The sequence below is a fragment of the Erpetoichthys calabaricus genome, chromosome 12 (genome assembly GCF_900747795.2).
Source record: "Erpetoichthys calabaricus chromosome 12, fErpCal1.3, whole genome shotgun sequence".
Taxonomy (NCBI): domain Eukaryota; kingdom Metazoa; phylum Chordata; class Cladistia; order Polypteriformes; family Polypteridae; genus Erpetoichthys; species Erpetoichthys calabaricus.
In genome coordinates, this window is record NC_041405.2 from 141,151,222 (window position 1) to 141,177,145 (window position 25,924).

Genomic DNA, 25,924 nt, shown 5'->3' on the forward strand with positions numbered 1-25,924 from the left:
ATGGACTGGCGTCCAGGGATTGTTCCTGCCTAGCGCCCAATGTTTGCTGGGATAGGCTCCAGTTAACGAAATCCTATTCAGGATTGAACCATCTTAGACAATGGTATGGTGTATTAAAGGGGTGAATACTGGTACAATCAATTATTGTGTGTTTTATATTTGTAATTAATTTAGATAACATTCTCTTTGACATTAAAGAATCTTTTTCTGTTTATCAGTATCAAAAAAAAAAAAACCCAAAACAATTATATTAGCTCTGATTCAATCCCATATAACAATTGTAGATGTCACATGGGCTGGACGGACATCCCGGCCAGGAGAGGGGATGGTTCCTTACATGGATGGGAGGACCAAAAGGGATGGATGGGCAGCTCACTAGGAAAGAGAGACGACGCTGGAAGCTTGTTATTCCCCCAGCTCGATAGATGGCAGCATGTCCCCTAGTAAACCAGCAAGGCATGCTGGGAGATGTAGTTCAGCAGAGCAGACCTGCTGGAGTCACTGAGGGCCACGAGAGGATGTTGCAGTGAGACAAACTCCCTGTTATAATGGACTTCCGTGTGGCCCAGAAGTGCTTCCATCGGGCAATCGCCTTGGCACCAGAAGTACTCCTGGGTCTGTAATAAAAGGGGCCGCACTCCCTTATCCAGGCGAGTCGGAGCTGGGAGGTAGTGGAGCAGCGCTTGAGTGGAGTGGTAGTGCGGTAAGAAGAAAGTATTGTGGAGGAGAGTGACATTTGTGCTTGTGTGACATATTTGAGGTGATTACACTAATAAATCGAGCTTTAATTGAACCCTGGACTGTGCTTGTGTGATCGTGTCGGGGTTTGGGCTTGCTGGTGCCGAGGTATCCATCACACAATACAATGTGAGAATTTCCAAGGTGGTAATCACTTTTTTTGTATTTACTGTCAGTTGACAGCCTGCTCGCCTCGACATACTCATTCCATTGATCTTTCTGGCCTCCTTTCTATAATCTCTGCCCCCTTTCATCTCAACGGTACCTTCTTCATTGTCATATGACACTCTCCCTAACTCAGCATCTTCCCATTATGTCTCACTCATTTTTGCCAAACTCACCTCTAACTCCCCCATTGTCCCTAAATCCTAACTTGCTTCTCCTCATCGACACACGACCCATGTCCTTTGTGGTGTTTACTCATTAAGTACTCACATCTCAGGTCATAGGACTTACAATGAGGACGGCAAGAAGGGCTCCCTGTAGAAATCCAGTTAGCACGTCACTGGCGTGGTGCTTGTAGTCGGAAATCCTCGTATAGCCCACATATAAGGCAAAGAAAATTACGGAAAACTGTAAGGCAGGTCGCAGCGTTCGGGCCCAGGTAGATTTCAGTCGAGCCTCAATGTACAGCTACAATTAGAAGAAAAATAAAAGAAATTGCATTTTAAACTGGTGCCATGTCACAGCAACCAAAACACTTTGAACAGTAATCAAATTATTATAAAGTTTCAAAATATCAAACACTTTACAGTCAAAATAACAGACAGCAAGATGAACAATCTCATTAATATTATTTTTTAGAATCACATTTATAACAATTAAATCCATGAATCACTTCCATGACCAAAGGAAAATAGAAAGGTTGGTGGTGATGGCTTCATTTTGGGATGGCTGAGGTCCAGTAGCTCATATGCAATGTGGACTGTTTTCATGGCTGCATGAGCACTGCCAGGGTTTAGGATTGGCTTGGCTTTCCTCACAAGTTGTATCTAAGCTTCCTGATGTTCACTGTGTTTTGTGGGTGGTCCACCTAGACATCCCTGTTATGGGGGCCTTTACATTTCAGGCTATATATTGTGACCACACAAGGGCGCCAGATAGCCCTAAACCACAGTACCAGTAATACAAAGATACGCTAATCGAATAAAATAATAGATTTTGATTCTCCTTCCAGGCACTTTATCTAACTTCTACCCCAATAAGAAGACAGAAGTATACAACTATTTGATAGTTCACACCTCATCCTCTCCCTTCTTCACCTCCGCAGTGTTTCGCCCACTTCCTTTTAAAGAGAACCCAGAAGCACTTCTGGTGACATAATGTGGCACGTTGCAAGTATTTCCAGGTTATATCTAAGCCAGGGGGGTCCTCCCCTGGCAGCTCCCTCTACTGTTCCCCAGGGATCCCCACAGGGCTGCACTTCCGGACTCCAGTTCCCATGCAGCTCTGCAGATGTCTAAACTGGGATTCCATACGAGGGATACTGCCACCTAGAATGGTGGAGGATGAACTGATCCTCTGTCAATTTCTGCAGTCTTTGGGCATCCCAATCAGGGCAGGAATAGTAAAGTGTCAAAGTCAGGTGTTGCCCCCATTTATTCCATCCTTCTGTTATGGCATCCTGACCGGTAAGGAAATAACTTCCATGGATCCATAGGTCCTCTGGAGCATTTACAATACATATACAGTGCATCCGGAAAGTATTCACAGCACATCCATTTTTCCACACTTTGTTATGTTACAGCCTTATTCCAAAATGGATTAAATTCATTTTTTTTCTTCAGAATTCTACACACAACACCCCATAATGACAACATGAAAAAAGTTTACTTGAGGTTTTTGCAAATTTATTAAAAATAAAAAAACTGAGAAATCCCATGTACATAAGTATTCACAGCCTTTGCTCAATACTTTGTCGATGCACCTTTGGCAGCAATTTCAGCCTCAAGTCTTTTTGAATATGATGCCACAAGCTTGGCACACCTATCCTTGGCCAGTTTCGCCCATTCCTCTTTGCAGCACCTCTCAAGCTCCATCAGGTTGGATGGGAAGCGTCGGTGCACAGACATTTTAAGATCTCTCCAGAGATGTTCAATCGGATTCAAGTCTGGGCTCTGGCTGGGCCGCTCAAGGACATTCACAGAGTTGTCCTGAAGCCACTCCTTTGATATCTTGGCTGTGTGCTTAGGGTCGTTGTCCTGCTGAAAGATGAACTGTCGCCCCAGTCTGAGGTCAAGAGCGCTCTGGAGCAGGTTTTCATCCAGGATGTCTCTGTACATTGCTGCAGTCATCTTTCCCTTTATCCTGACTAGTCTCCCAGTTCCTGCCACTGAAAAACATCCCCACAGCATATTGCTGCCATCACCATGCTTCACTGTAGGGATGGTATTGGCCTGGTGATGAGCGGTGCCTGCTTTCCTCCAAACGTGACACCTGGCATTCACACCAAAGAGTTCAATCTTTGTCTCATCAGACCAGAGAATTTTCTTTCTCATAGTCTGAGAGTCCTTCAGGTGCCTTTTGGCAAACTCCAGGCGGGCTGCCATGTGCCTTTTACTAAGGAGTGGCTTCCGTCTGGCCACTCTACCATACAGGCCTGATTGGTGGATTGCTGCAGAGATAGTTGTCCTTCTGGAAGGTTCTCCTCTCTCCACAGAGGACCTCTGGAGCTTTGACAGAGTGACCATCGTGTTTTTGGTCACTTCCCTGACTAAGGCCCTTCTCCCCTGATCGCTCAGTTTAGATGGCCGGCCAGCTCTAGGAAGAGTCCTGGTGGTTTCAAACTTCTTCCACTTACGGATGATGGAGGCCACTGTGCTCATTGGGACCTTCAAAGCAGCAGAAATTTTTCTGTAACCTTCCCCAGATTTGTGCCTCGAGACAATCCTGTCTCGGAGGTCTACAGACAATTCCTTTGACTTCATGCTTGGTTTGTGCTCTGACATGAACTGTCAACTGTGGGACCTTATATAGACAGGTGTGTGCCTTTCCAAATCATGTCCAGTCAACTGACTTTACCACAGGTGGACTCCAATTAAGCTGCAGAAACATCTCAAGGATGATCAGGGGAAACAGGATGCACCTGAGCTCAATTTTGAGCTTCACGGCAAAGGCTGTGACTACTTATGTACATGTGCTTTCTCAATTTTTTTTTATTTTTAATAAATTTGCAAAAATCTCAAGTAAACTTTTTTCACGTTGTCATTATGGGGTGTTGTGTGTAGAATTCTGAGGAAAAAAATGAATTTAATCCATTTTGGAATTAAACTGTAAAATAACAAAATGTGGAGAAAGTATATGCACTAGCTGTACCCCGTGGCTGTGCCCACATAGTAATGAAACAGGACAAACTTTAAAAATCAATAGATGTTGGCACTACATCTGATCGTGTTCAGCTCTGACGGAAGAGCATGCCCCACGTGGGGAGAAAAGCACATGGCTGTGATATCTCTGGCAATCAGCAGCTACCCTCTAAAATACATGGAGCTCTGATCTCTCTCTCAAAAACGTCAAACGTTACTCCTTAACAATCTGTAGATGATAATGTCTGTTGAACAAACAGGTATCGCTAGCTAAGCGGAGACAAGGTGCATTCCAACACGTGGCGAGACGAAGACCAACTCGAACAGAGGCTGGAAAGTGAATGAGGAAGGCCCCGTCTTCCTGCTCTCGGCCCACAGCCACTCTCTTGTTTTTGTATAAATACATCGGTAATGCAAGCAAACTATGGTACTTAGCGCAATGAGAGAAGTTGCAAAATCAACCGGAATGTTCAAGCAAATTATAGACAACAACCTGATCTAAATCTGTTAAGTAATTCTCTCGTGAAAAGCAGACAGACATACAGACAGAACGCGAAATTATTAAAACTGTTTCTTAGCGAGCACCTATGGGCCAAGGGTAACCTACATTCCAAATTTCAACTCCCAAGTCCTTATGTTGTGGGAGATTTCGTGATGAGTGAGTCAGTGGTATTTGGCTTTTATATATAGAGATAAAGACATTCAACTGTTGGAACCTAACATTTGCTGTTATGAAATACAACTTTAAAAACGAAAATTAAGCTAAAATTAATTTACAATTAAACATCATAAACTCTCCCTTTATTAACACTGCAGTCAATTTTTCTGTTATTTTTTATGTTTGGAAGAAATGTGGACCAAGATGGTTTTGGTCAGTAAGGAAATTAAAACTGACCCCCATTAATATGACAACTTGATAAGAGCTGAATGTTATAATTCTACAGATGATACAAAAACGTCCAGAAAGACAATAACAAAAGGAAACAGAAAGCAGAGTGGTGTGGAGGTTGTTAGCTCAAGAGCCATTTTCTCTGAAGGTTCATGTAGAAATGAAGGCAACTCTAGTTGATTACTCTAAAGTCCAAATGTGTCTGTCTCTGTGCTCTCTGTACTCGTCCCCTAATCAGATGGCAGTAGAACACCAGTGGCCTTCAGAGAACATCACTCAGGCAGCACAGCAGGCAGAAAGGAAGAAACAATCCCACACTCCGGACTGCTGATGAATTCCAAATTAATTTACAAATGAGTTCAAAATAATCTCAAACATTCCCTTTTCCCATTTTTCTAATTACAGGAAGTTGTTCATTATTTCAATAGTTATGTAGATCAGTAGAAATGATATTGAAACACAATATCTCTTGACATTTTGTCTTAAAACAAGTCTTGTTTATACCTATTCCAGCTATGCATCTTTAAGCTTTTATTTTACTACTAATAAAACTAACACTTACATTCCTACTGTAGGCTTTAGACTTTTAACAAGCGTCCGGAATATTTCATTCAAATGTCAAATTATATACAGGTCAAATTCCGTTATAACGAACTCCCAGGGACCTAAAAAAATATTTCGTTATAACGAAAATTTCGTTGTAATGAGATTCTGTATTTGTTACTATAGTGCTTTCTTTAACTTGCGCCCAGGCGTTTGCAATCATTTCAATAGCTTCTTTTGTGTTCATTTTAATCTCCTCCTGCCTACAAGTTATGCTGACGAGAATTTTTCTCAGCATTTCCTTGCGATAATACATTTTCCCGAAACGCAGCATCTGTGGAAGATTATTTGTTCATTTTCCAGGGCAGGGTAAAAACAGGCTCATAGCACTGCAGTGAAGTGACACAGAAGCAAATCATAAAAGAATCGGGGTCGCGCTATAAGTCCCTGTCTTGCAACCAAAAACACGAGGCTGAGTCTCAGTACTTTAGGAAAACCAACTTTATTCAGCTTGAAACAGGAACGGCACACTTATTTATTGTAGCGTGATCTGCCACTCTGCTAAACACAGACACAGTAGTCGGGCTGCATCACCCATCGATATCTTTTCTGTTTGCTTTGGCGGAGAGACGCAGAATATCTTTGAGATAGCTGTTGCCCACATAAACAGTCTTCCATAGAGGAGGAGATCGGACTTCGCGACGCTCTTCGGCGTGTCGTCCAGTTAGGGGAGGTCCCAAGAGAGTTTACAAACTTCACATTTACCTTGAATGAGTGCCGCATTAATAGGAATGTTTTTTCTTGAACGAGCATCTCTGAACCACATAAAAACGGCTTTTTCGACGTCTTCAAATGCAGCAGTTCACACACGTTTGAAACCCGAGATTTTTTTTATTTTTTTTGCTCGGTCTTTCAAGAAACTTAACAGCGTCGATGGCGAAATTCCAAATTCACTGGTAATGTCTTTTTTTTTGCCGTAATCGAGAGCTGCAAAAATGTAAAGTTTTTTTTCTAATATGAACTGTTATCGTTTTTTCGTGTCTGCTGTTTCTATAGGAGGGTGACAATGAGTTCAATTCCAATGGATGTTTTTTAAATGTTGACAAGCAATAAGTAAAAGGTATCACTGAAATCCGCTCATTCATCTTCACCAACTCTACTCCCTGCATCCTCACCATTCCACTGACCTCCTTCTCATTCACACACATGTATTCTGCCTTGTTCCTACTGACCTTCATTCCTCTCCTCTCCAGAGCAGATCTCCACCTCTCCAGGGTCTCCTCAACCTGCTCCCTACTATCACTACACATCACAATGTCATCAGCAAACATCATAGTCCACGGGGACTCCTGTCTAATCTCATTTTTCAACCTGTCCATCACCATTGCAAATAAGAAAGGGCTCAGAGTCGATCCCTGATGTAATCTCACCTCCACCTTGAATGCATCCGTCACTCCTACCGTAGACCTCCCCACTGTCAAAATTACATACTTCTCTGCCACTACCGACTTCCTCATACAATACCACAGCTCCTCTCGAGGCACCCTGTCATATGCTTTCTCCAGGTCTACAAAGACGCAATGCAACTCCTTCTGGCCTTCTCTAAACTTCTCCATCAACATCCTCAGAGCAAACATTGCATCTGTGCTGCTCTTTCTTTACATGAAACCACACTGCTGCTCACTAATCATCACCTCACTTCTTAACCGAGCTTCTACTACTCTTTCCCATAACTTCATGCTGTGGCTCACCAATTTTATTCCCCTGTAATTACTGCAGTCCTGCACATCCTCCTTATTCTTAAATATCGGCACCAGTACACTTCTTCTCCACTCCTCAGGCATCCTCTCACTTTCCAAGATTCCATTAAACAATCTGGTTAAAAACTCTACTGCCATCTCTCCTAAACGCCTCCATGCTTCCACTGGTATTTCATCTGGACCAACGGCCTTTCCATTCTTCATCCTCTTCATAGCTGTCCTTACTTCCTCCTTGCTAATCCATTGCACTTCCTGATTCACTATCTTCACATCATCCAACCTCTTCTCTCTCTTGTTCTCTTCATTCATCAGCCTCTCAAAGTACTCTTTCTATCTGCTCAACACACTCTCCTCGCTTGTGAGTATGTTTCCATCTTTATCCTTTATCACCCTAAGCTGCTGCACATCTTTCCCAGCTCGGTTTGTAGAAGAAGAATGTTCTCCTCAGCACCATGTATTTTTTGTGTTTAGTAAATTAGAATTTTTACTATAACTATTTTGTAACTTGCCAGTGAAAGACGCTTTGGATTATGAACTAACAAAAATATGTTATTCCAGGGTTCAGGAGAAATAGTGTCCACATGAATAAAATCTAAGCTGTGTCTTGTTTTCCCCTTCTCAGAGTGAATGTTTCAGGGACAAGGTCACAAGGCTGCAGAAAGTACATGTAGTTTATGCAAAGGCGTGTCTCCTGTGCTTAGCTTTGAAAACACAGATAATGCTTAGCTCAACAGATCTATTGTTTAACTTTACTGTTTTGAAAAGGATGTTCTTTCTGTCTGGTTAATCATGAAATGCTAAATTATAAAACCCCTCCTAATTTTTTCCTCGGGGTTCAATTGAGCTTTGCGGCAATAAGTTATACTCTTTTGAATCTCTACTTACTGTGACTCCAAATTAATAAACAGGAGAATTTAGAAACTATTATCTGCCTGCTTTTCAGTGTGCCTTTTTCGTCCACAGGTTCTTCTGTCTAGCCCATCGGTCCTTTTCTCCCTCCTTAGTGTCCAACCTCTCATATAACTCATCATACGCCTTTTCTTTAGCCTTCGCCACCGCTCTCTTCACCTTGCGCCTTATCTCCTTGTACTCTTGTCTACTTTCTGCATCTCTCTGACTATCCCACTTCTTCTTTGCCATCCTCTTCCTCTGTATACTCTCCTGTATTTCCTCATTCCACCACCAGGTTTCCTTTTCCTCCTTCCTCTTTCCAGATGTCACACCAAGCACCCTTCTTGCTGTCACCCTTACTACATCTGCTGTAGTTGCCCAGTCTGTCTGGTAACTCTTCACTGCCACCCAGTGCCTGTCTCACCTCCTCCCTAAACTCAACCTTGCAGTCTTTCTTTATCAGCTTCCACCATTTGATCCTTGGCTCTGCCCTCACTCTCTTCCTCTTCTTGATCTCCAACGTCATCCTACAGACCACCATCCTATGCTGCTTAACTACACTTTCCCCTGCCACCACTTTGCAGTCTTCAATCTCCTTCAGATTGACTCTTCTGCACAGGATGTAATCTACCTGTGTGCATCTTCCTCCACTCTTGTACGTAACCCTGTGTTCCTCCCTCTTCTTAAAATACATATTCACCACAGCCATGTCAATCCTTTTGGCAAAATCCACTATCCTCTGACCTTCTTCATTCCTCTCCTTGACACCATACCTACCCATCACCTCCTCATCTCCACTGTTCCCTTCACCAACATGCCCATTGAAATCCGCTCCAATCACCACTTTCTGTCCCTTGGGTACACTGTTCATCACTTCATGCAACTCACTCCAAAAATCTTCTTTCTCATCCATTGCACACCCAACTTGCGGTGCATATGCACTAACAACATTCATCATCACACCTCCAATTTCCAGCTTCATAATCATTACTCTGCCTGACACTCTTTTCACCTCCAAAACACTCTTGACATGCTGTTCCTTCAGAATAACTCCTACTCCATTTCTCCTCCCATCCACACCATGATAGAACAATTTGAATCCACCTCTGATCCACCTGGCCTTACTCCCCTTCCATTTAGTCTCTTGCACACACACTATATCAACCTTCCTTCTCTCCATCATATCTGCTAACTCTCTCCCCTTACCAGTCATACTGCCAACATTCAAAATTCCTACCCTCAGTTCCACTCTCTACCTTCCTCCTCTCCTCCTGCCCCTGGACACGTCTCCCCCCTCTTCTTCTCCTTCTTCTTCGGCCAAAAGTAGCCCAATTTCCGCCAGAACCCTATTGGCTAACAGTACTGGTTATGGTCGTTGTTAACCCGGGGCTTGACCGATCCGGTATGGAAATTTGTATTGTTGTCCGCATATTGATTTGGCAAAGTTTTACACCAGATGCCCTTCCTGATGTTACCCTCCTCATTTATCCGGGCTTGGGACCAGCACGAAGAAACACACTGGTTTAAAAACTTGATTCTCGCGGATACGCCTCTTCATTGGGAAGAAACACTACTTTTCCCTGATGGCAACACGAATTAGACGTTCTACAAGTCTCTGACTTAAAGTTTAAAGCCAAACAAAATCTACTTACTTCTGTCATATCACCTATGTCCATATATTCGATCTCTTTTTGCGGTTCTGTTATTTCACCGAGTACTAATTTCCGTTTGTTATCGCTAATTCGATGTTTACTATCAGTGTATTGAGACTTTCAAATTTTGCTACTTTCATAATCTCTAACTTGCTCTGCATGTGTATCGTGCCAACGTTTTTGAACCTCTTTACGACATTTTACTGTGTCTTCTACTCTTTGTCTTTTATTTCAGACTCCAGTTGGACCTGCGAGGTTTTCAATTCCACTTGGTCCGGGCTGATTATTACTTTCCTTATTTTCCGAATTTGCACATAGATTATTATAGTTCTTTTTGCCATTCTTATCTCTCTAACGTTTTTGGGTCTCTTTTCGACGTGCTGCTCTTTCTTCTTCGCTTAGTCGTTGACGTGTCATCTAGAAGGTATAAAATTTTTAAGGGATGAGAACACAGGAAGTGTGTCTGCCAAAAGCATTCCAACAACTGAGAGGTCAGATGACCGTTGTCTTGTTTGAAAATGGTTGTAAGTAAGGAGTGACTTGCAAAAGTGAACGTCACACCGGACTTGCTTCCAAAAGTTGTGTGTATGATGTGACTTGACTGAAAAAAAGTCTCGTCTCGTCCCAAGATTTTTTTTTTTTATAATAGAGAGATTATTATTGAGCATCTACTATTTAAAGCATTTACACATTATTTTCCTCTCATGCTTACATTTTTATCACTCACAACATAGAATGTAATAGATTACCCCCCGCCACCATTTTCCATTGACCAGCTCCCCCCCCCACACCATCCCTACTACATCACAAGTCCTACCACTTCAACTAGAATGGCCAGTGATGAGTCCACCTTTGAACTTTAGCATGGGCTGACCAACTGATGTGACAACTGAAGAGGCTGCACACAGGAGAAGCTGCAGGACCAGATGGAGTCAGTCCCTGAGTTCTTAAGGCCTGTGCTGACCAACTTTGTGGTGTCCTCTGTCACCTGTTCAGTCTGTCCTTGAGGAGTCAGAAAGTGCTGCTTCTGTGGAATACATCCTGCATTGTTCCTGTTCCAAAGAAGGCAGGCACCTCTTCACCTAAAGACTACAGGCCAGTGGGCCCTACGTCTCACAGCATGAAGACCTTTGAGTGACTACACCTGAACTATACGAGTCCTCCTGTGGTAGACCACCTGGACACATTGCCTATCAGACAAAGACAGGAGTGGAGGATGCAATTTTCTATCTCTAATTTTCTTTTCTCCACAAGACTTATGCTCACATTGGACAAAGCTGGCAGCACTGTGAGGAGGATTTGTGTTTTGTTGATTTCTCCAGCGCCTTCACTGTCATCCAGCCATCCCTGTTAAGGGGTAAACTCAGAGATATGCAGATGGATGAGCCTCTGGTGTCCTAATAATGGACGATCTGTCAGGCAGACCGCAGTTTGTGAGATCTGAGGATTGTGTTTCTGATACGAATGTGAGCAACCCTGGAGAAACAGAAGGAACAGGCCTGTCTCCTTGTTTCTTCACTCTGTACACCTCCGACTACAAATATAACACCTGATCATGTCACTTGCAGAAATTTATAGACAACTCTTCAGTTGTTGGGTGTATTGACCATGGGGATGAAACAGAGGAGAGGAGTCATGTGGAGAGCTTTGTCAGAAACTCCACATCAGTAAAACCAAGGAACTGGTTATTGACTTTGGCCACACCAAAGAGAAGCCCCAGTGTCAAGCCGCCATCAGGTAATGGATGTGAAGGTGGTGCACTGATACAAGTACAAATAGAGGACAAAATCCCAAATTTAGGACAACGCTATTTTCTATCTTGGCTACTGTAAGTTCAAGAAAATGGTTAAGAAGCATTTGACATTTTGCTAATCAGTTTATTTAGATCTACACACCAGACTGGGATAAGGTGAGTACCCTGGTTAAGGCAGAAACCTGGTTTCTTAAAAATCTCCATTTACATGTACAAGTACGCTTCTGAGATTCTCCTTTGGCAAAAGGCTCTGATATCAAAAAACTGCACAAAAAAGAGTTAAATGCCATCATCAGCCACCATGAAAACAAGCATGAAACCTGTGATATTGTTCTTGTGTTTAATAAATGAGTTTAGGCCTTCATGTGCTCTGACAAAAATAACATCCATCTCTAGTTTACATCCCTGGCCGCTGCATCATCCGCTCACACTGCTTCAACATACCAATAGTAAATAGCTGGATGAAAACTAAACTGACACGTCTTTAGTATTTATGTTTCTGTTACTGAATTCCACACAGCACACTCTTTTCTGCTTGGCTGTGTGATTGAGCCCTGCAATGGAGGAAGACAATCAGCAATCAGAAAATGACAGGAGAAAATGAAATAAGAAAATTATGCAAATATTTTCTCATCTTCCAGAAATCTGTCAAAACACATGAATAGTTTATTTTCCTTCATAAACTTTGGTCAATCTTTAAGAATACTTTTTCAATGGCGTTTACTTAACGTGTTCCTATTCATGGTGTCACGTCTCACATTTCAAGGACATCAAGACAAAAACTGTTGCTGTGTGTTGTACTCGGCTGGTAAGGGAGAGAAAAATGGCAAGACCAGTCCAGCAACAAAAAACACACAACCAAAAGTTACAAATGAGGAAGAAAACTCACCGCAAGGAAGACCATGCAGAACATTGATAATGAGGCATGACCGGAGTAGAAAGACAACCTATGAAAGGAAAGAAGAGAAGGCCGTAAGTCACACACTCAGGTCCACCCCAGCAATACAACACATGGATGCCAGGACTTTAACTTGAGGACACAGTCCCCCTTGAAAACGTCACAGGAAGGAGTGCAGACAAAATATGGATATATCCGGAGCGAAGGCCGCAGAGAATGTTGGTAGTTGTCTTTTTAATCACAAAATGCAAAAAGTATTAGTGCATTATATTGTATTAGGGTTAGGTTTAGGGGTAGGGTTACTACTAAATCATAATAAAGTTCTATCTATCTATCTATCTATCTATCTATCTATCTATCTATCTATCTATCTATCTATCTATCTATCTATCTATCTATCTATCTATCTATCTATATATCTATCTATCTATCTATCTATCATATAGTGCCTTTCATCTATCTATCTATCTATCTATCTATCTATCTATCTATCTATCTATCTATCTATCTATCTATCTATCTATCTACAGGGTGGGGCAGAAATAACTCCCACATTTTGAAAAATCACTGTGGGGTCCCCAAAGCAGGTAGAGGGGTGCGGTCCATTCCGTTAGGTGGGGTACATAATAAAGTTTTCAGTCGTCACCATACCGTGGTCAGGTGAGCATTGAGGCTTTGTAGTGGAGGCTTTTTTCAAAAATGGCGAATCTGTAACTGCGACGCAGAGGGCGTTTCTCACGCGGTTTGGTTTACGTGCTAATGAAAGTGTTCCAGACCGTGGCCACCGCGCTCGCCTGATTTAAGTCCCTGTGACTTTTTTCTGTGGAGGTACCTCAAGGCTGAGGTTTTCAAACCTCAAAACTTCCAAGAAAACTTCCAAGAACGGCTCCAAATGTATATCAGCCGTCAAGGCCACCATTTAGACAATATAATTTTTAAAAAGTAAAATAAAAAAACTTTTTTATATCTACATTTGGGAAATAAAAAGTTTTTGGTGATACCTCGTACAATTTTTTTTCAATCCCCTTTTGAAATGTGGGAGTTATTTCTGACCCACCTGTATCTATCTATCAAAAAAGAGGCCATTGAAAAACATTTTGAGATAACATCAGTCTCTGGTTGGATGAATCGAGGACAGCTGAGATGCACTGTAGTTGCCCACCCAATCAGCCAACAGTACTCTATCAGTTCTTACAGTGTCTATAAAAAGTATTCACCCCCTTGGGACATTTCCCATTTTATCACTATATATCTGAAACTGAGTCACTGCACTTTTTTTGGGACACTTTGTTGTTTTTAATAAAGTCACTTATGCACTTTATGGATTTATCCCCTGGTTTCATGTGAGATTTGTCCTCATTTGTCAGCTCATCTCGGTGACATTACCGACGGTTTTGGGTTCAGAGCTCCCGGAAGGCGTTGGGAGCGTGGAGCAGACCCGCATCGCCACAACTTCATTTTTTTCGACCTTGATTTTGACTCTCATTTTGCCTTTGGTTATGGTTTTGATTGACCTCATGGGTTTCGACTTCTGACTACGTCTTTTTTTCACTGTCGTCATTAAAAACTCTTTGCTAATGCCTAGCATAACAAACATGGTGTTCAGTCTGATGGCCAAAAAGCTCAATTTCAGTCTCATAAGACCATAGAATGTTCTTCTAGCTGCCTTCTGTCATATTCTATCCAAGATGTGTGCATTTATTTTATTTTCTCTCTGTCACTCTCCCATAAAGCTGTGTCTGCACAGCCTCTCCAGTCAAACCGCTGTAGCTTGTAACTCCTTCAGTGTTCTCCGAAGCTCTTGATGGCCTCACTCATTGATGCCTCATTTCTTGTGGACGGCCTGCTCCAGCAGATTTCCAGCATTGCCATACTCTTCCAATTTCTTCATGATTGGGATATTCAGCGACTTGGATACTTTCTTGTCTTTATCCCCTGACCTTTTCATAGAGTTGCTTGGAGTGTTCTTTTGCCTCCACTGTGTACTGTAGGTTAGTTAGCTCACCCCAACTGAGGTGCTTTTATATGACAATCAATTGAAACCCCAGACAGGTGACCTCCATTGAACAAATTCTGGGAAATCTAAAAACGATTGAGGATTTAGGGCTGAATACTCATAAGATCAACTATTTTGTGTTTTATGTTTGTAATTAATTTAGACCAATTTGCAGGGATCTCTTTTCACTTTGACATTAAAGAGTCTTTTTCTGTTAATCAATGTCAAAAATGCCAAATTCAAATACTTTGTGATTCAATGTTGTATAACAAGGACATATAAAATGGATGAATATTATTTATAAGTCCAAAATTCATTTAGAAACATAAGCAGCTGCCCAGTGGACATAATTGCCAGGGGTCAGGAGGCCATGTGGCTTGCAGCAGGTTTGGTCACTCACCCCTAAGCCTCTAACTTAAACTTACCTGGCCTCTCGCACTTGGCTGGGTTTTCCACGGCACATGTCCTCCGCCATCACATACAAGGAACAGTTCACCTTTGACAAATCAATGTCACACACGGCTAGGAAGTGGGGCCGGAGCCGGCCGATGACGTATTTGGACAAGGCAGTCAAGGACTGGGTCACTGCCACTCCATAGAGGAAGATCCCGACCAACTTGTATATAGCAGACAAATAGTGACTGAAGTCAGTCTTGGGGAGGAGGCCTTTGGTATACACCATGTAGGCTTCACCTAAGCAGAACTGGAAAGCAAAGAAATCAGGGTTAGGCATCTAAAGTAGGCTCACATGAACCTCATTGCATTATGGCCTGGAAAACAACATTTTTTACATTCTTATACACACTACTCAAAATAAAGTAGGTGAGCAAATGGCCATCTTTACAGTGCCTTGTAAATATATTTTAAAAATATGAAAATAACAGTATTCTCCAAATTGTCTAGTTCAGGGTTGTGAAGGGGCTGAAGACTGTCCTGGCAGCATTGGGCACAAATCAGGCAACAGCCCAGAACAGGGTGCCAGTCCATCACAGTGCCAGTCCAGTGCAAACCCACAGTCACATTGTGATTAGGGGCAGCCTGAAATCAGCAAGGGAGCAAACACACACACACACACGCATGCACACACATACACATACACCCACACACGTACACACATATATACACGCACACACATGCACATACACCCACACATGCACTCTTACGTGCTTGGAGATGTAGTATGAAAACCCAATCTGACACAGCCAGAATGTGCAAACTCCCCACAAACAATGCCCAGGGGCCTTATTAATAAAGCTTGGCTTGGATTTGTGTGTGAAATATGTGCCCGCCAAAAAGCAGGCAAATGCATATGTTGAAAAAAAAATCAGATTTGTAAAACCTGGCATATGCAAATTTCTATGCAGCTTGCACTTTATAAATCACAATTGCCTTGTAAATGTGTGTTGGTGAACCTGGCTCGATGTGAATCAACCTCTCATTATATATGCAGTCATGATGCTGCAGACGCTCATTGGTTGGTAGAGCAGCCTTCCTCCTGACACGCTGATACCATGCAACACTGCATTCAAAAGCATCCACCTGTTATGTTTTAAGTATGTACACCTGTACCATATCATTTGAAAATGGGATGTGGCGCCTCCTAAGACAGCTAATGGCTTTCAGCTCAGGGGGCATGATGGACGAAGCTCAACTAAGGTTTTCCTGAGTTGTCGGCCAAATCCCTGAGAAGTGACAACAAGTAGCCGATATAAACTGATGAAAAATCAAAAACATTCTTGAGTGCAAATATGCAGCATAGTTATAAAATGCATTACTACAAGTATTTGTGAATACATATGTCTCTGTTATATGCCATTTGGTATGGGATACGTAAAAGGGGTATTAATGCTTGTGATGTGCCATCTGTTGAAATGACAAAACGCATATGTCTCTGTTATATGCAATTTGGCTTGGCATTTGTAAAAGCAGTGTTAATATTTGTGGTGCACTATCTGTTGAAATTACACATGCAATGCATATGTCTCTGTTATATGCCATTTGGTATGAGATTCAAAGAAGAAGTGTTAACTGTCTGTTGGAGTGACAGAGACATAGCAACTGGATGGACACACAGGCACTTATCCTTTTATTAAAGTAGTTTATACATGATATCTCCAAAACACAACCTAAGTAGATGGCTCTGAGGCTAGGGATCTGCACTTGCAATCGGAAGGTTGCCGGTTCGAATACCATAATTGCCAATAGGGACTCTGCTCTGTTGGGCCCTTGAGCAAGGCCCTTAACCTGCAAGTGCTGAGCACTTTGAGTACTGAGAAAAACGCTATATAAATGCAAAGAATTATGCTTGCTACCAGGTGACTCTTTATGCTACAGTATGTTCTGGTCCAGCTTTGTCTTTGGTCTCACATGGTCACTGAATGGAGACAGTGACAGCTTGGTCTCCTCCTGTATGGATGGAAAATGGCAGAAAACGAGAAAGACAGAGAGAAAGAGAGAAAAAGTATGCCAGTACTTAGGTATCCTACTACATTATGGACTAGAGGGGCACTGTGGCACTGAGTGACTCTCCTGATTTAATGACCAATCCTAATTAGCCACAACCCAAGTGTCCAATGACTAATGGCATAAACCGATTTCTGACTCATGCTATCCCCAACAAGACTGCTCTTTCAACTCAGCCATCATTATTTTCACAGGCTACCTGGCCTGGCCAGTAAATTCCAGCTTAAGCATTTCAATTAGGGACCACCTGCTTACAAAGGTCTTGTCTGATAAATGGACTGGCTTAAAGATTTAAACTGTTAAACATTAATAATAAAAATATTACTGACCTATACTCTGGATATTATTCTCCATTATACCACATTAACATGATTGGAAGAACGAGCCTGACAAATGCTGAACTGCAGAGCCGAGGCTAAATGAAAATTATACAGCATGTTACAAAGAAACACCTGTGGAGTGAAAATTCACACACGTGAGAGGGGGCTTTGTAGTGCAACACGATCTAAGGGGATTATTTTATTCTTAATACAAACCAGCATTAGGTCCCAGTTAATATTTTCTGTCATGTCGACATGTTATTATACAGCCAATATAGTGTATTATAAGGGACGACAGCAAGGGCTGGCATCCTGACTAGGAGACGGCATGATTCATTACCCAGCCAGGAGGCCAATGTAATTAAGGAACTGGAGGAGACACAGTATTCAGAGCAGTGGCTTCCCCAATACTCTAGATGGCAGCACACCCAGACCAGGATTACCACATGGATACCCACAAGGCACAATGGGAATTGTAGTCCCATGGAGCAGCCTGGTTGGGATCCGTGGGGGCCTCCAGAGGAAGATGTTAGGATTGGTAATCCCTATTTTACAAGATTTGCTTCTGTCAGGCTATGACCTGGCACCGGAAGTACTCCTGGGTTCAAGATAAAAGGTGCCGCCCTGCCACATCCAGGATAGTCAGACCCAGGAGTGGAGTCAGGTAACACTCGCTTGGGAAGAGTGGAGGAAAGACGACAGAGTGAAGAAAGTGAGAATTAAGTTGTGGGGTGAGAAACGATTATTTTGTAAAAGTTGGGCACAATGAAAGCCGTTCTTCTCTGGAGAACTTGTGTTTGTGTGGTTGTGTCGGGTGTTTGGGAAGCTGGAGCGCCCCCTGTCGGCCACAGAATTTTATGCTTTTTTTCCCCCAAAGGATTCAATTTTCTTGGTTTAAGTTTTGTAAAGCAGGCCCTAGAGATAGGTTGGTGTAATGGGCATTTTTCTAGTTTTTGACCTTCTTTATCTCATCTTTCATTATTGTAATGCTGTTAAAAACATTGTGCTTTTATAGTATGCTAAATACAACTTACAATACATCATTTGTGTGTTTTATTTCAGTTTCCTGTTTTTATTTTTGAATTATTGAGATAACAACTCTTAACTTGAGGGCTTAGAGCTCATGTGGGAAATGTTCTGTAACTGAAATAACAGGCAGGTACAAATGACCTCATTAGATCATGAATATTCATGAGGTAGTTTTCCAAGCATGCCAGATGTGGAAGTAGATAAAATTCTGGAGTGTATACGAAATAGACACAGACAGGAATTCTGGGAAAATAAGTAAACAATTGTTAAAAGAGTATCATTGTTTATTGAAATGTATGTGTTAAAGCTTAGATAAAGTGGCCTCTGTGTGTATGTTTGCTTATAAAAATACTAGCCGTCCCCCACGGCTTCGCCTGTGTAGAAGTGAAACAGGACAGCGAGGGGGGCCCTGCCCAGCTCCCCACTCCTGACATCACGCTTCCCTCACCCCTCAGCCCGCAGCCTCTGTCTCAGATTAGTGAGAATATATCACTCCTGTAAGCGAACTATGATTCTTAGTGCGACAAGAGAAATTGCAACCGGAATGTTCAAGCAAATTCTAGAAAAAAGCCCGACCTAAATCCGTTAAGTAGTTCTCTAGTTCGCTAGCTAAGCAGATGTAAGATATTCCCCGAGGCTGGCATGTGAGTGAGGAAGGCCCTGCCCCCCCCTCCCCTCGGCCTGCTGCGTGTTTCTCCGAGCAAACTATGATACTCCGCGCAATGAAAGAAGTCGCAAGAAAATTATAGAAAAAAACTTAATCTAAATCCATTAAGTAGTTCTCTCGTGAAAAGTGGAGAGACATACAGACAAATGGTGGCTTTTATACTGTATATATACTGCTCAAAAAAAATGAAAGGAACACTTTTTTAATGAGAGTGTAGCATCAAGTCAATAAACCTTCTGGGCTATTGATCTGGTCAGTTAAGTAGCAGAGGGGCTTGTTCATCAGTTTCAGCTGCTTTGGTGCACTAGAGGGGGCAACAATGAGACGACCCCCAAAACAGGAATGAATGGTTTCACAGGTGGAGGCCGCTGATATTTTTCCCTCTACATCTGTTTTTTCACTAGTTTTGCATTGGCTATGGTCAGTGTCACTACTAGTACAATGAAGCTATACCTGGACCCTACAGAGGTGGCACAGGTAATCCGACTTCTCCAGGATGGCACATCAATACGTGTCATTGCCAGAAGGTTTGCTGTGTCTCTAAAAGAGCATGGAGGAGATTCCAGGAGACAGGCAGTTACTCTAGGAGAGCTGGACAGTGCCGTAGAAGGTCCTTAACTATCAGAAGGACCCACTGGTATCTGCTCCTTTGGGCAAGGAGGAACAGGATGAGCACTGCCAGAGCCTACAAAATGACCTCCAGCAGGACACTGGTGTGAATATCTCTGACCAAACAATCAGAAACGGCCTTCATGAGGGTGGCCTGAGGGTCCGATGTGGAGCTCAATTGGCATTTGCCATAGAATATCAGAATTGGCAGGTCCACCACTGGTGCCCTGTGCTTTTCACAGATGAGAGCAGGTTCACCCTGAGTACATGTGACAGATGTGAAAGGGTCTGGAGAAGGTATGGAGAACGTTATGCTGCCTGTAACATCGTTTAGCATGACTGGTTAGGTGGTGGGTCAGTGATGGTCTGGGGAGGTGTACCCATGGAGGGACGCACAGACCTCTACAGGCTAGACAATGGCACCTTGACCGCCATTAGGTATCGGGATGAAATCCTTGGACCCATTGTCAGACGCTATGCTGGTTCAATGGCTCCTGGGTTCCTCCTAGTGAACAACAATGCCCGGTCTCATGTGGTGAGAGTATGCAGGCATTTCCTGGAGGATGAAGGAATTGATACCATTGACTGGCCCCCACGCTCACTCGCCTGACCTCAATCCAATAGACCACCTCTGGGACATTATGTTTCAGTCCATCTGACCCCACCAGGTTGCACCTCAGACTGTCCAGGAGCTCAGTGATGCCGTGGTCCAGATCTGGGAGGAGATCCCCCAGGACACCATCCGTCGTCTCATTAGGACATTGTCAGGCATGCATACAAGCACGTAGGGGCCATGCAAACTACTGAGTACGATTTAGACTTACTGCAATGAAATTTCAGCCAAATGGACTCGCCTGCTGCATCATTTTTTCCCTTTGAATTCTGGGGAGTCTTTAAATTCAGCCCTCTGTAGGTTGATCATTTTCATTTCCATCAAATGATGTGACGTCCTTTCGTTCCTAACACATTACCCAGTCCATAGCAATAGAGATAGCCAGCAGGATTTTTTTCCCATTCAGATCTGATGTGTTTTCAAAGTGTTCCTTTAATTTTTTTGAGCAGTTTATATAGAGATGTGAAATAGAGGCTTAGAACTTTAAAATGGTGTTTCTAAAACAACTTATTTAACAATTAACCAGACCATGGGAACATATCAGTTGTTCCAGTTTTTGACTAATGCAAGATCTTGCATAAGGTAGCCAGCATGACACAAGGACATGTCCAAGACCAGATTGTGCCCGGGTGGAGACAACTAGATGTGTGTTTTGGGAGTGCAGGTGGGCACAAGTAGTGTAGTGTGGGTGAATGTGAAAGGATTATTGATAATGGGAACAGATTCATTTTTTTTGTCATATGGGTTAATTTTGAAAGGAGAGGGTCCTACTGGAAATGGCACAAGTTCAAGAGGGGTCTTTTATGATATGGCTTGTTATTAGCCTGGCAAAGAAGTACATATGGGATGCCAGGAGAATTCTGATAAGGAGGTCTCAGAGCAGAGATGGGCGATGGGTAGAAAAAGATTTTGGTCTGACATGATATGAGAAGATACGAGAAGAGCTATTCAGTTTTGGCCAGGCAATTAACTTTTATATAGTGCCTTTTATAGTGTACCGATTGTCATAAATGTAACAAATATTCATTTTCTTACAAAAAAAAAGATTTTGGAAAAGGAGTTCAAAAAGAAAATAAAGAGGGATATTGAGAAGTGGGGTTTCACAGCTGCTAAGGAGAGATCGAAGGGCCTGTGGAGAATGGAGAATAACGATTTAATGGGAACTGATTTTAAACCAAAACATATGGGAGTTGTATAGATGTTTGGTCCGATGTTTCACAGGGATGAGGGGTTCAGTTAAGAAATGGAAAATGGCTGTTGTTTGTTATGTAGTAAAATGGTATTGTTGTCGATTGTATTTTATAATGTGTAAATAAAAACCTTTTTTAATGCAAAAAAAAAAGAAAAAAAATTCAAAGAAGCATAAGCAGGAGAAGAGAGAGAGAAGATAACTTGGTCAGGCTTCACCATCTGAAGACCACCACTCCACTTCCCACTGGCTTAAGAAAACAAAACACTTGCAACAGCCACAGCTACAATTGATCAGGTTGTATGTTTTCATGTCTAACACTTCCACCTGCTGTCTCCTTCAAATAATCACAAGTAATAATTGAAATGGTTTGAGTTCTGACAAGTAGCAACGACCAAAGATTGTTAATGAAATGAACTGCGTCCATTTAGGTGACATACTGCCTTTGGCTCCAGGTACATTGGGTGGCCCTTACAAAAACCCGACAGAAGAGTGAGTATCAGAACAATGAGTATCCTGCGAGCTGGATCACCCTCGGGGAATTGCGCCACATGGCTGTAGTGCCGTAACTGATGCTCCATCACAATGCTAGTAATGTGCCTCATCTGGGACTCTATGAGCAACACAAAGTCAAACCAGCGGTACCCAAGGATTCTCAGAAGAGACACAGTACCAAAGGAGTCCAGTTTTCATCTCAGATCACTGCATAGCGTCCATGTGTCGCAACCACATAGCAAGACAGGAAGCACCAGGACTTTAAAGACTTGGACCTTCGTCCTTTTGATATCAGGAGCGCCACACATCCCTTTCCAGTGACCTAATGAACCCCCCATGTTCTCCCAATCTGTCTACTGACTTCATAGGAAGAGTCACCAGAGACATGAATGTCACTGTCGAGGTAAGTAAATACAGTGCGTCTCCATGAGGTCAACACTCTCAACCGCAGACAGACACACCTCTGATGGCTGTGCCTAAGATGTCATTAAAGGCCTGGATTTTGGTTTTTATTGAGGACACTCACAAGCCCAGACACTCAGACTCCTCGCTCAGTCTCTTGAGACCCCTGATCAGAGCCTCCATTGACTCTGTGAAGATCACAGCATCGTCAGCAAAATCAAGATCAGTGAATCTTTCTTCGCCAACAGATGTCCCAAAGCCGCTGGACCCCACGACCCTGACCAACATCCAGTCTATGAAAGCATTGAACAGAGTAGGAGCAAAAACAGACCGCTAAGGAACCCCAGAATCAACTGGGAAAAACGCAGAGGTTCTGCCTCCACTCTGCACAGCACTCACAGTAGCAGTGGACAGGCTGGCCATGATATCCAGCAGCCTTGAGGAAATCTCACGAAGTCTCAGGATGTTCCACAGGGCAGCTTGATCAACTGAGTACAATGCTTTACAAAAATCGACAAAAGCTGCAAAGAAACTCTGCCAAAATTCACAGACACAATGGTTCGTATTTCAATGGCCGGTTTTCTTTTCAGTTCCAGCCGTGTACAGTTTTACTCAGGGTCATTTTCATTATTTGGAGATGGGCCATACTAGGGGGTGGCAGGTGTGCTCCCTTTTCACTTCACTTGGGGTCTGTCCCTTCAGCCCCAGCAGCCTGTGTTGCCGTTTGTAAGGGGAGTTTCACTTGCATATGGAGAGATCTTCTCAGCTCCAGCAATGCACACAACCCTCTTCAAAAGGAATACAGAAACAAACCTGGCAGTAAATTAGGGCTGTGAAGACAACCCAAAGCATTCCTCATAATGAATCTGCCATTCAGCTCTTGGGCTAAGAGCAACTGCTTTAATGTTAGCTCACTCACCAACCCTTCACATAATCTGTTTGTTATCCCCACAGACTTTCTGACCTCCACATTTGTCTGTTGAAGTCACACAGTCACTTACGATCACTGCAGTAATCCCGATGCTGGACAAAGACAACAGTGTGTCGCTGATGGTGTCGGGTTTTACTGGGTATTGGATGCTTTCATCACTGCAGAAGAATCCCCGAATATAGGGTCGGTGGATGATTGTCATTATCAGAAACGGCAAGCCAGCTTAAATGGGAAAAAAACAAAAGAGTAATTTAGTCCAGAAGACGCAAAACTCAGTGGACACAAAGCTGCACACTTTCATCTCTCATCAGGTATTAACACATTAGCCTGGTGTTGCACCACATGATGTTTGGTACACTCTCCAGTCATCGTCTTAATGTAAATCATGTTAAGAAAATCCTTTTGAGTTGTAGATAGTCACAGCATGCACCAGTTCCCCTAAGTTATGTAGTGTGACACCCCCATGGACTTGGTCATAGCATTCTTAACAGCCCCTACAGCAATAACAAGTCGTAAATTGTCCAAAAGATCAGCTATTCTTTGCAAATATTTCTTGTTTCGTTTTTTAAACCCTTAGTGTCCTCTACGGGTTGCTAAACCAGCCACAGGGGATGCACAAACCAGTGCGTTTCTTCATGCTGGTCCCAAGCCTGGATAAATGGGAAGGGTTACGTCAGGAAGGGCATCCAGTGTAAAACTTTGCCAAATCAATATGCGGACAACAGTACAAATTTCCATACCGGATTGTTCGAGCCCTGGGTTAACAACGACCACCACCAGTACTGTTAGCCAACAGGGTGCTGGCAGAAATTGGGCTACTGTTGGCTGAAGAAGAAGAAGGAGAAGAAGAGGGGGGAGACGTGTCCGGAGGCAGGAGGAGAGGAGGAAGGTAAAGAGAGTGGAACTGAGGGTAGGAACTTTGAATGTTGGCAGTATGACTGGTAAGGGGAGAGAGTTAGCAGATATGATGGAGAGAAGGAAGGTTGATATATTGTGCGTGCAAGAGACTAAATGGAAGGGGAGTAAGGCCAGGTGGATCATAGGTGGATTCAAATTATTCTATCATGGTGTGGATAGCAGGAGAAATGGAGTAGGAGTTATTCTGAAGGAACAGCATGTCAAGAGTGTTCTGGAGGTGAAAAGAGTGTCAGGCAGAGTAGTGATTATGAAGCTGGAAATTGAAGGTGTGATGATGAATGTTGTTAGTGCATATGCCCTGCAAGTTGAGTGTGCAATGGATGAAAAAGAAGATTTTTGGAGTGAGTTGGATGAAGTGATGAACAGTGCACCCAAGGGACAGAAAGTGGTGATTGGAGCGGATTTCAATGGGCATGTTGGTGAAGGCAACAGTGGAGATGAGGAGGTGATGGGTAGGTATGGTGTCAAGAAGAGGAATGAAGAAGGCCAGATGATAGTGGATTTTGCCAAAAGGATGGGCATGGCTGTGGTGAATTCATATTTTAAGAAGAGGGAGGAACACAGGGTTACGTACAAGAGAGGAGGAAGATGCACACAGGTAGATTACATCCTATGCAGAAGAGTAAATCTGAAGGAGATTGAAGACTGCAAAGTGGTGGCAGGGGAAAGTGTAGTTAAGCAGCATAAGATGGTGGTCTGTAGGATGACGTTGGAGATCAAGAAGAGGAAGAGAGTGAGGACAGAGCCAAGGATCAAATGGTGGAAGTTGAAAAAGGAAGACTGCAAGGTTGAGTTTAGGGAGGAGGTGAGACAGGCACTGGGTGGCAGTGAAGAGTTACCAGATAGCTGGGAAACTACAGTAGATGTAGTAAGGGTGACAGCAAGAAGGTTGCTTGGCGTGACATCTGGACAGAGGAAGGAGAAAAAGGAAACTTGATGGTGGAATGGGGAAGTACAGGAGAGTATACAGAGGAAGAGGATGGTAAAGAAGAAGTGAGTTAGTCAGAGAGATGTAGAAAGTAGACAAGAGTACAAGGAGATAAGGCGCAAGGTGAAGAGAGAGGTGGCGAAGGCCTGAAGAAAAGGCGTATGATGAGTTGTATGAGAGGATGGACACTAAGGAGGGGGAAATGAACCTGTACCGATTGGCTAGACAGAGGGACCGAGCTGGGAAAGATGTGCAGTAGGTTAGGGTAATAAAGGATAAAGATGGAAACGTACTCACAAGCGAGGAGAGTGTGTTGAGCAGATGGAAAGAGTACTTTGAGAGGCTGATGAATGAAGAGAACGAGAGAGAGAAGAGGTTGGGTGATGTGAAGATAGTGAATCAGGAAATGCAACGGATAGAGGAAGTAAGGACAGCTATGAAGAGGATGAAAAATGACATACTGTACCTATGGAAGCATGGAGGTATTTAGGAGAGATGGCAGTAGAGTTTTTAACCAGATTGTTTAATGGAATCTTGGAAAGTGAGAGGATGCATGAGGAGTGGAGAAGAAGTGTACTGGTGCCGATATTTAAGAATAAGGAGGATGTGCAGGACTGCAGTAACTACAGGGGGATAAAATTGATGAGCCATAGCATGAAGTTATGGGAAAGAGTAGTAGAAGCTCAGTTAAGAAGTGAGGTGATGATTAGTGAGCAGCAGTGTGGTTTCATGCCAAGAAAGAGCACCACAGATGCGATGTTTGCTCTGAGGATGTTGATGGAGAAGTTTAGAGAAAGCCAGAAGGAGTTGCATCGCGTCTTTGTGGACCTGGAGAAAGCATATGACAGGGTGGCTCGAGAGGAGCTGTGGTATTGTATGAGGAAGTCGGGAGTGGCAGAGAAGTACGTAAGAGTTGTACAGGATATGTACGAGGG

General features: G+C 43.0%; 2 protein-coding genes across 2 annotated transcripts in view; both read right to left on the reverse strand.

The window, feature by feature from the left end:
* Positions 1-25,924, reverse strand: part of ap3d1 (adaptor related protein complex 3 subunit delta 1) — a 1,136,182-nt gene that overhangs the window by 91,625 nt on the left and 1,018,633 nt on the right. The gene's annotated exons all lie outside the window — the stretch shown is intronic.
* LOC114663172 (phospholipid phosphatase 2-like) lies at positions 1,177-23,512 on the reverse strand. Its single transcript, XM_028816922.2, has 5 exons — positions 23,500-23,512; positions 23,214-23,365; positions 14,851-15,128; positions 12,421-12,478; positions 1,177-1,371 (listed from the first exon to the last, which is right to left on the reverse strand). Exons 1-5 carry the CDS (start codon positions 23,510-23,512, stop codon positions 1,177-1,179), a joined length of 696 nt encoding a protein of 231 aa, XP_028672755.2.

What these genes read in the sequence shown, in the direction of transcription:
- LOC114663172 (XM_028816922.2), bottom strand. An exon ending in TCGGGATTACTGCAGTGATC is followed by an intron (nt 15,129 to 23,213) that starts GTAAGTGACTGT and finishes TTTGCTTTCCAG; the next exon opens with TTCTGCTTAGGTGAAGCCTA. An exon ending in AGCCAAGTGCGAGAGGCCAG is followed by an intron (nt 12,479 to 14,850) that starts GTAAGTTTAAGT and finishes TTCCTTTCATAG; the next exon opens with GTTGTCTTTCTACTCCGGTC.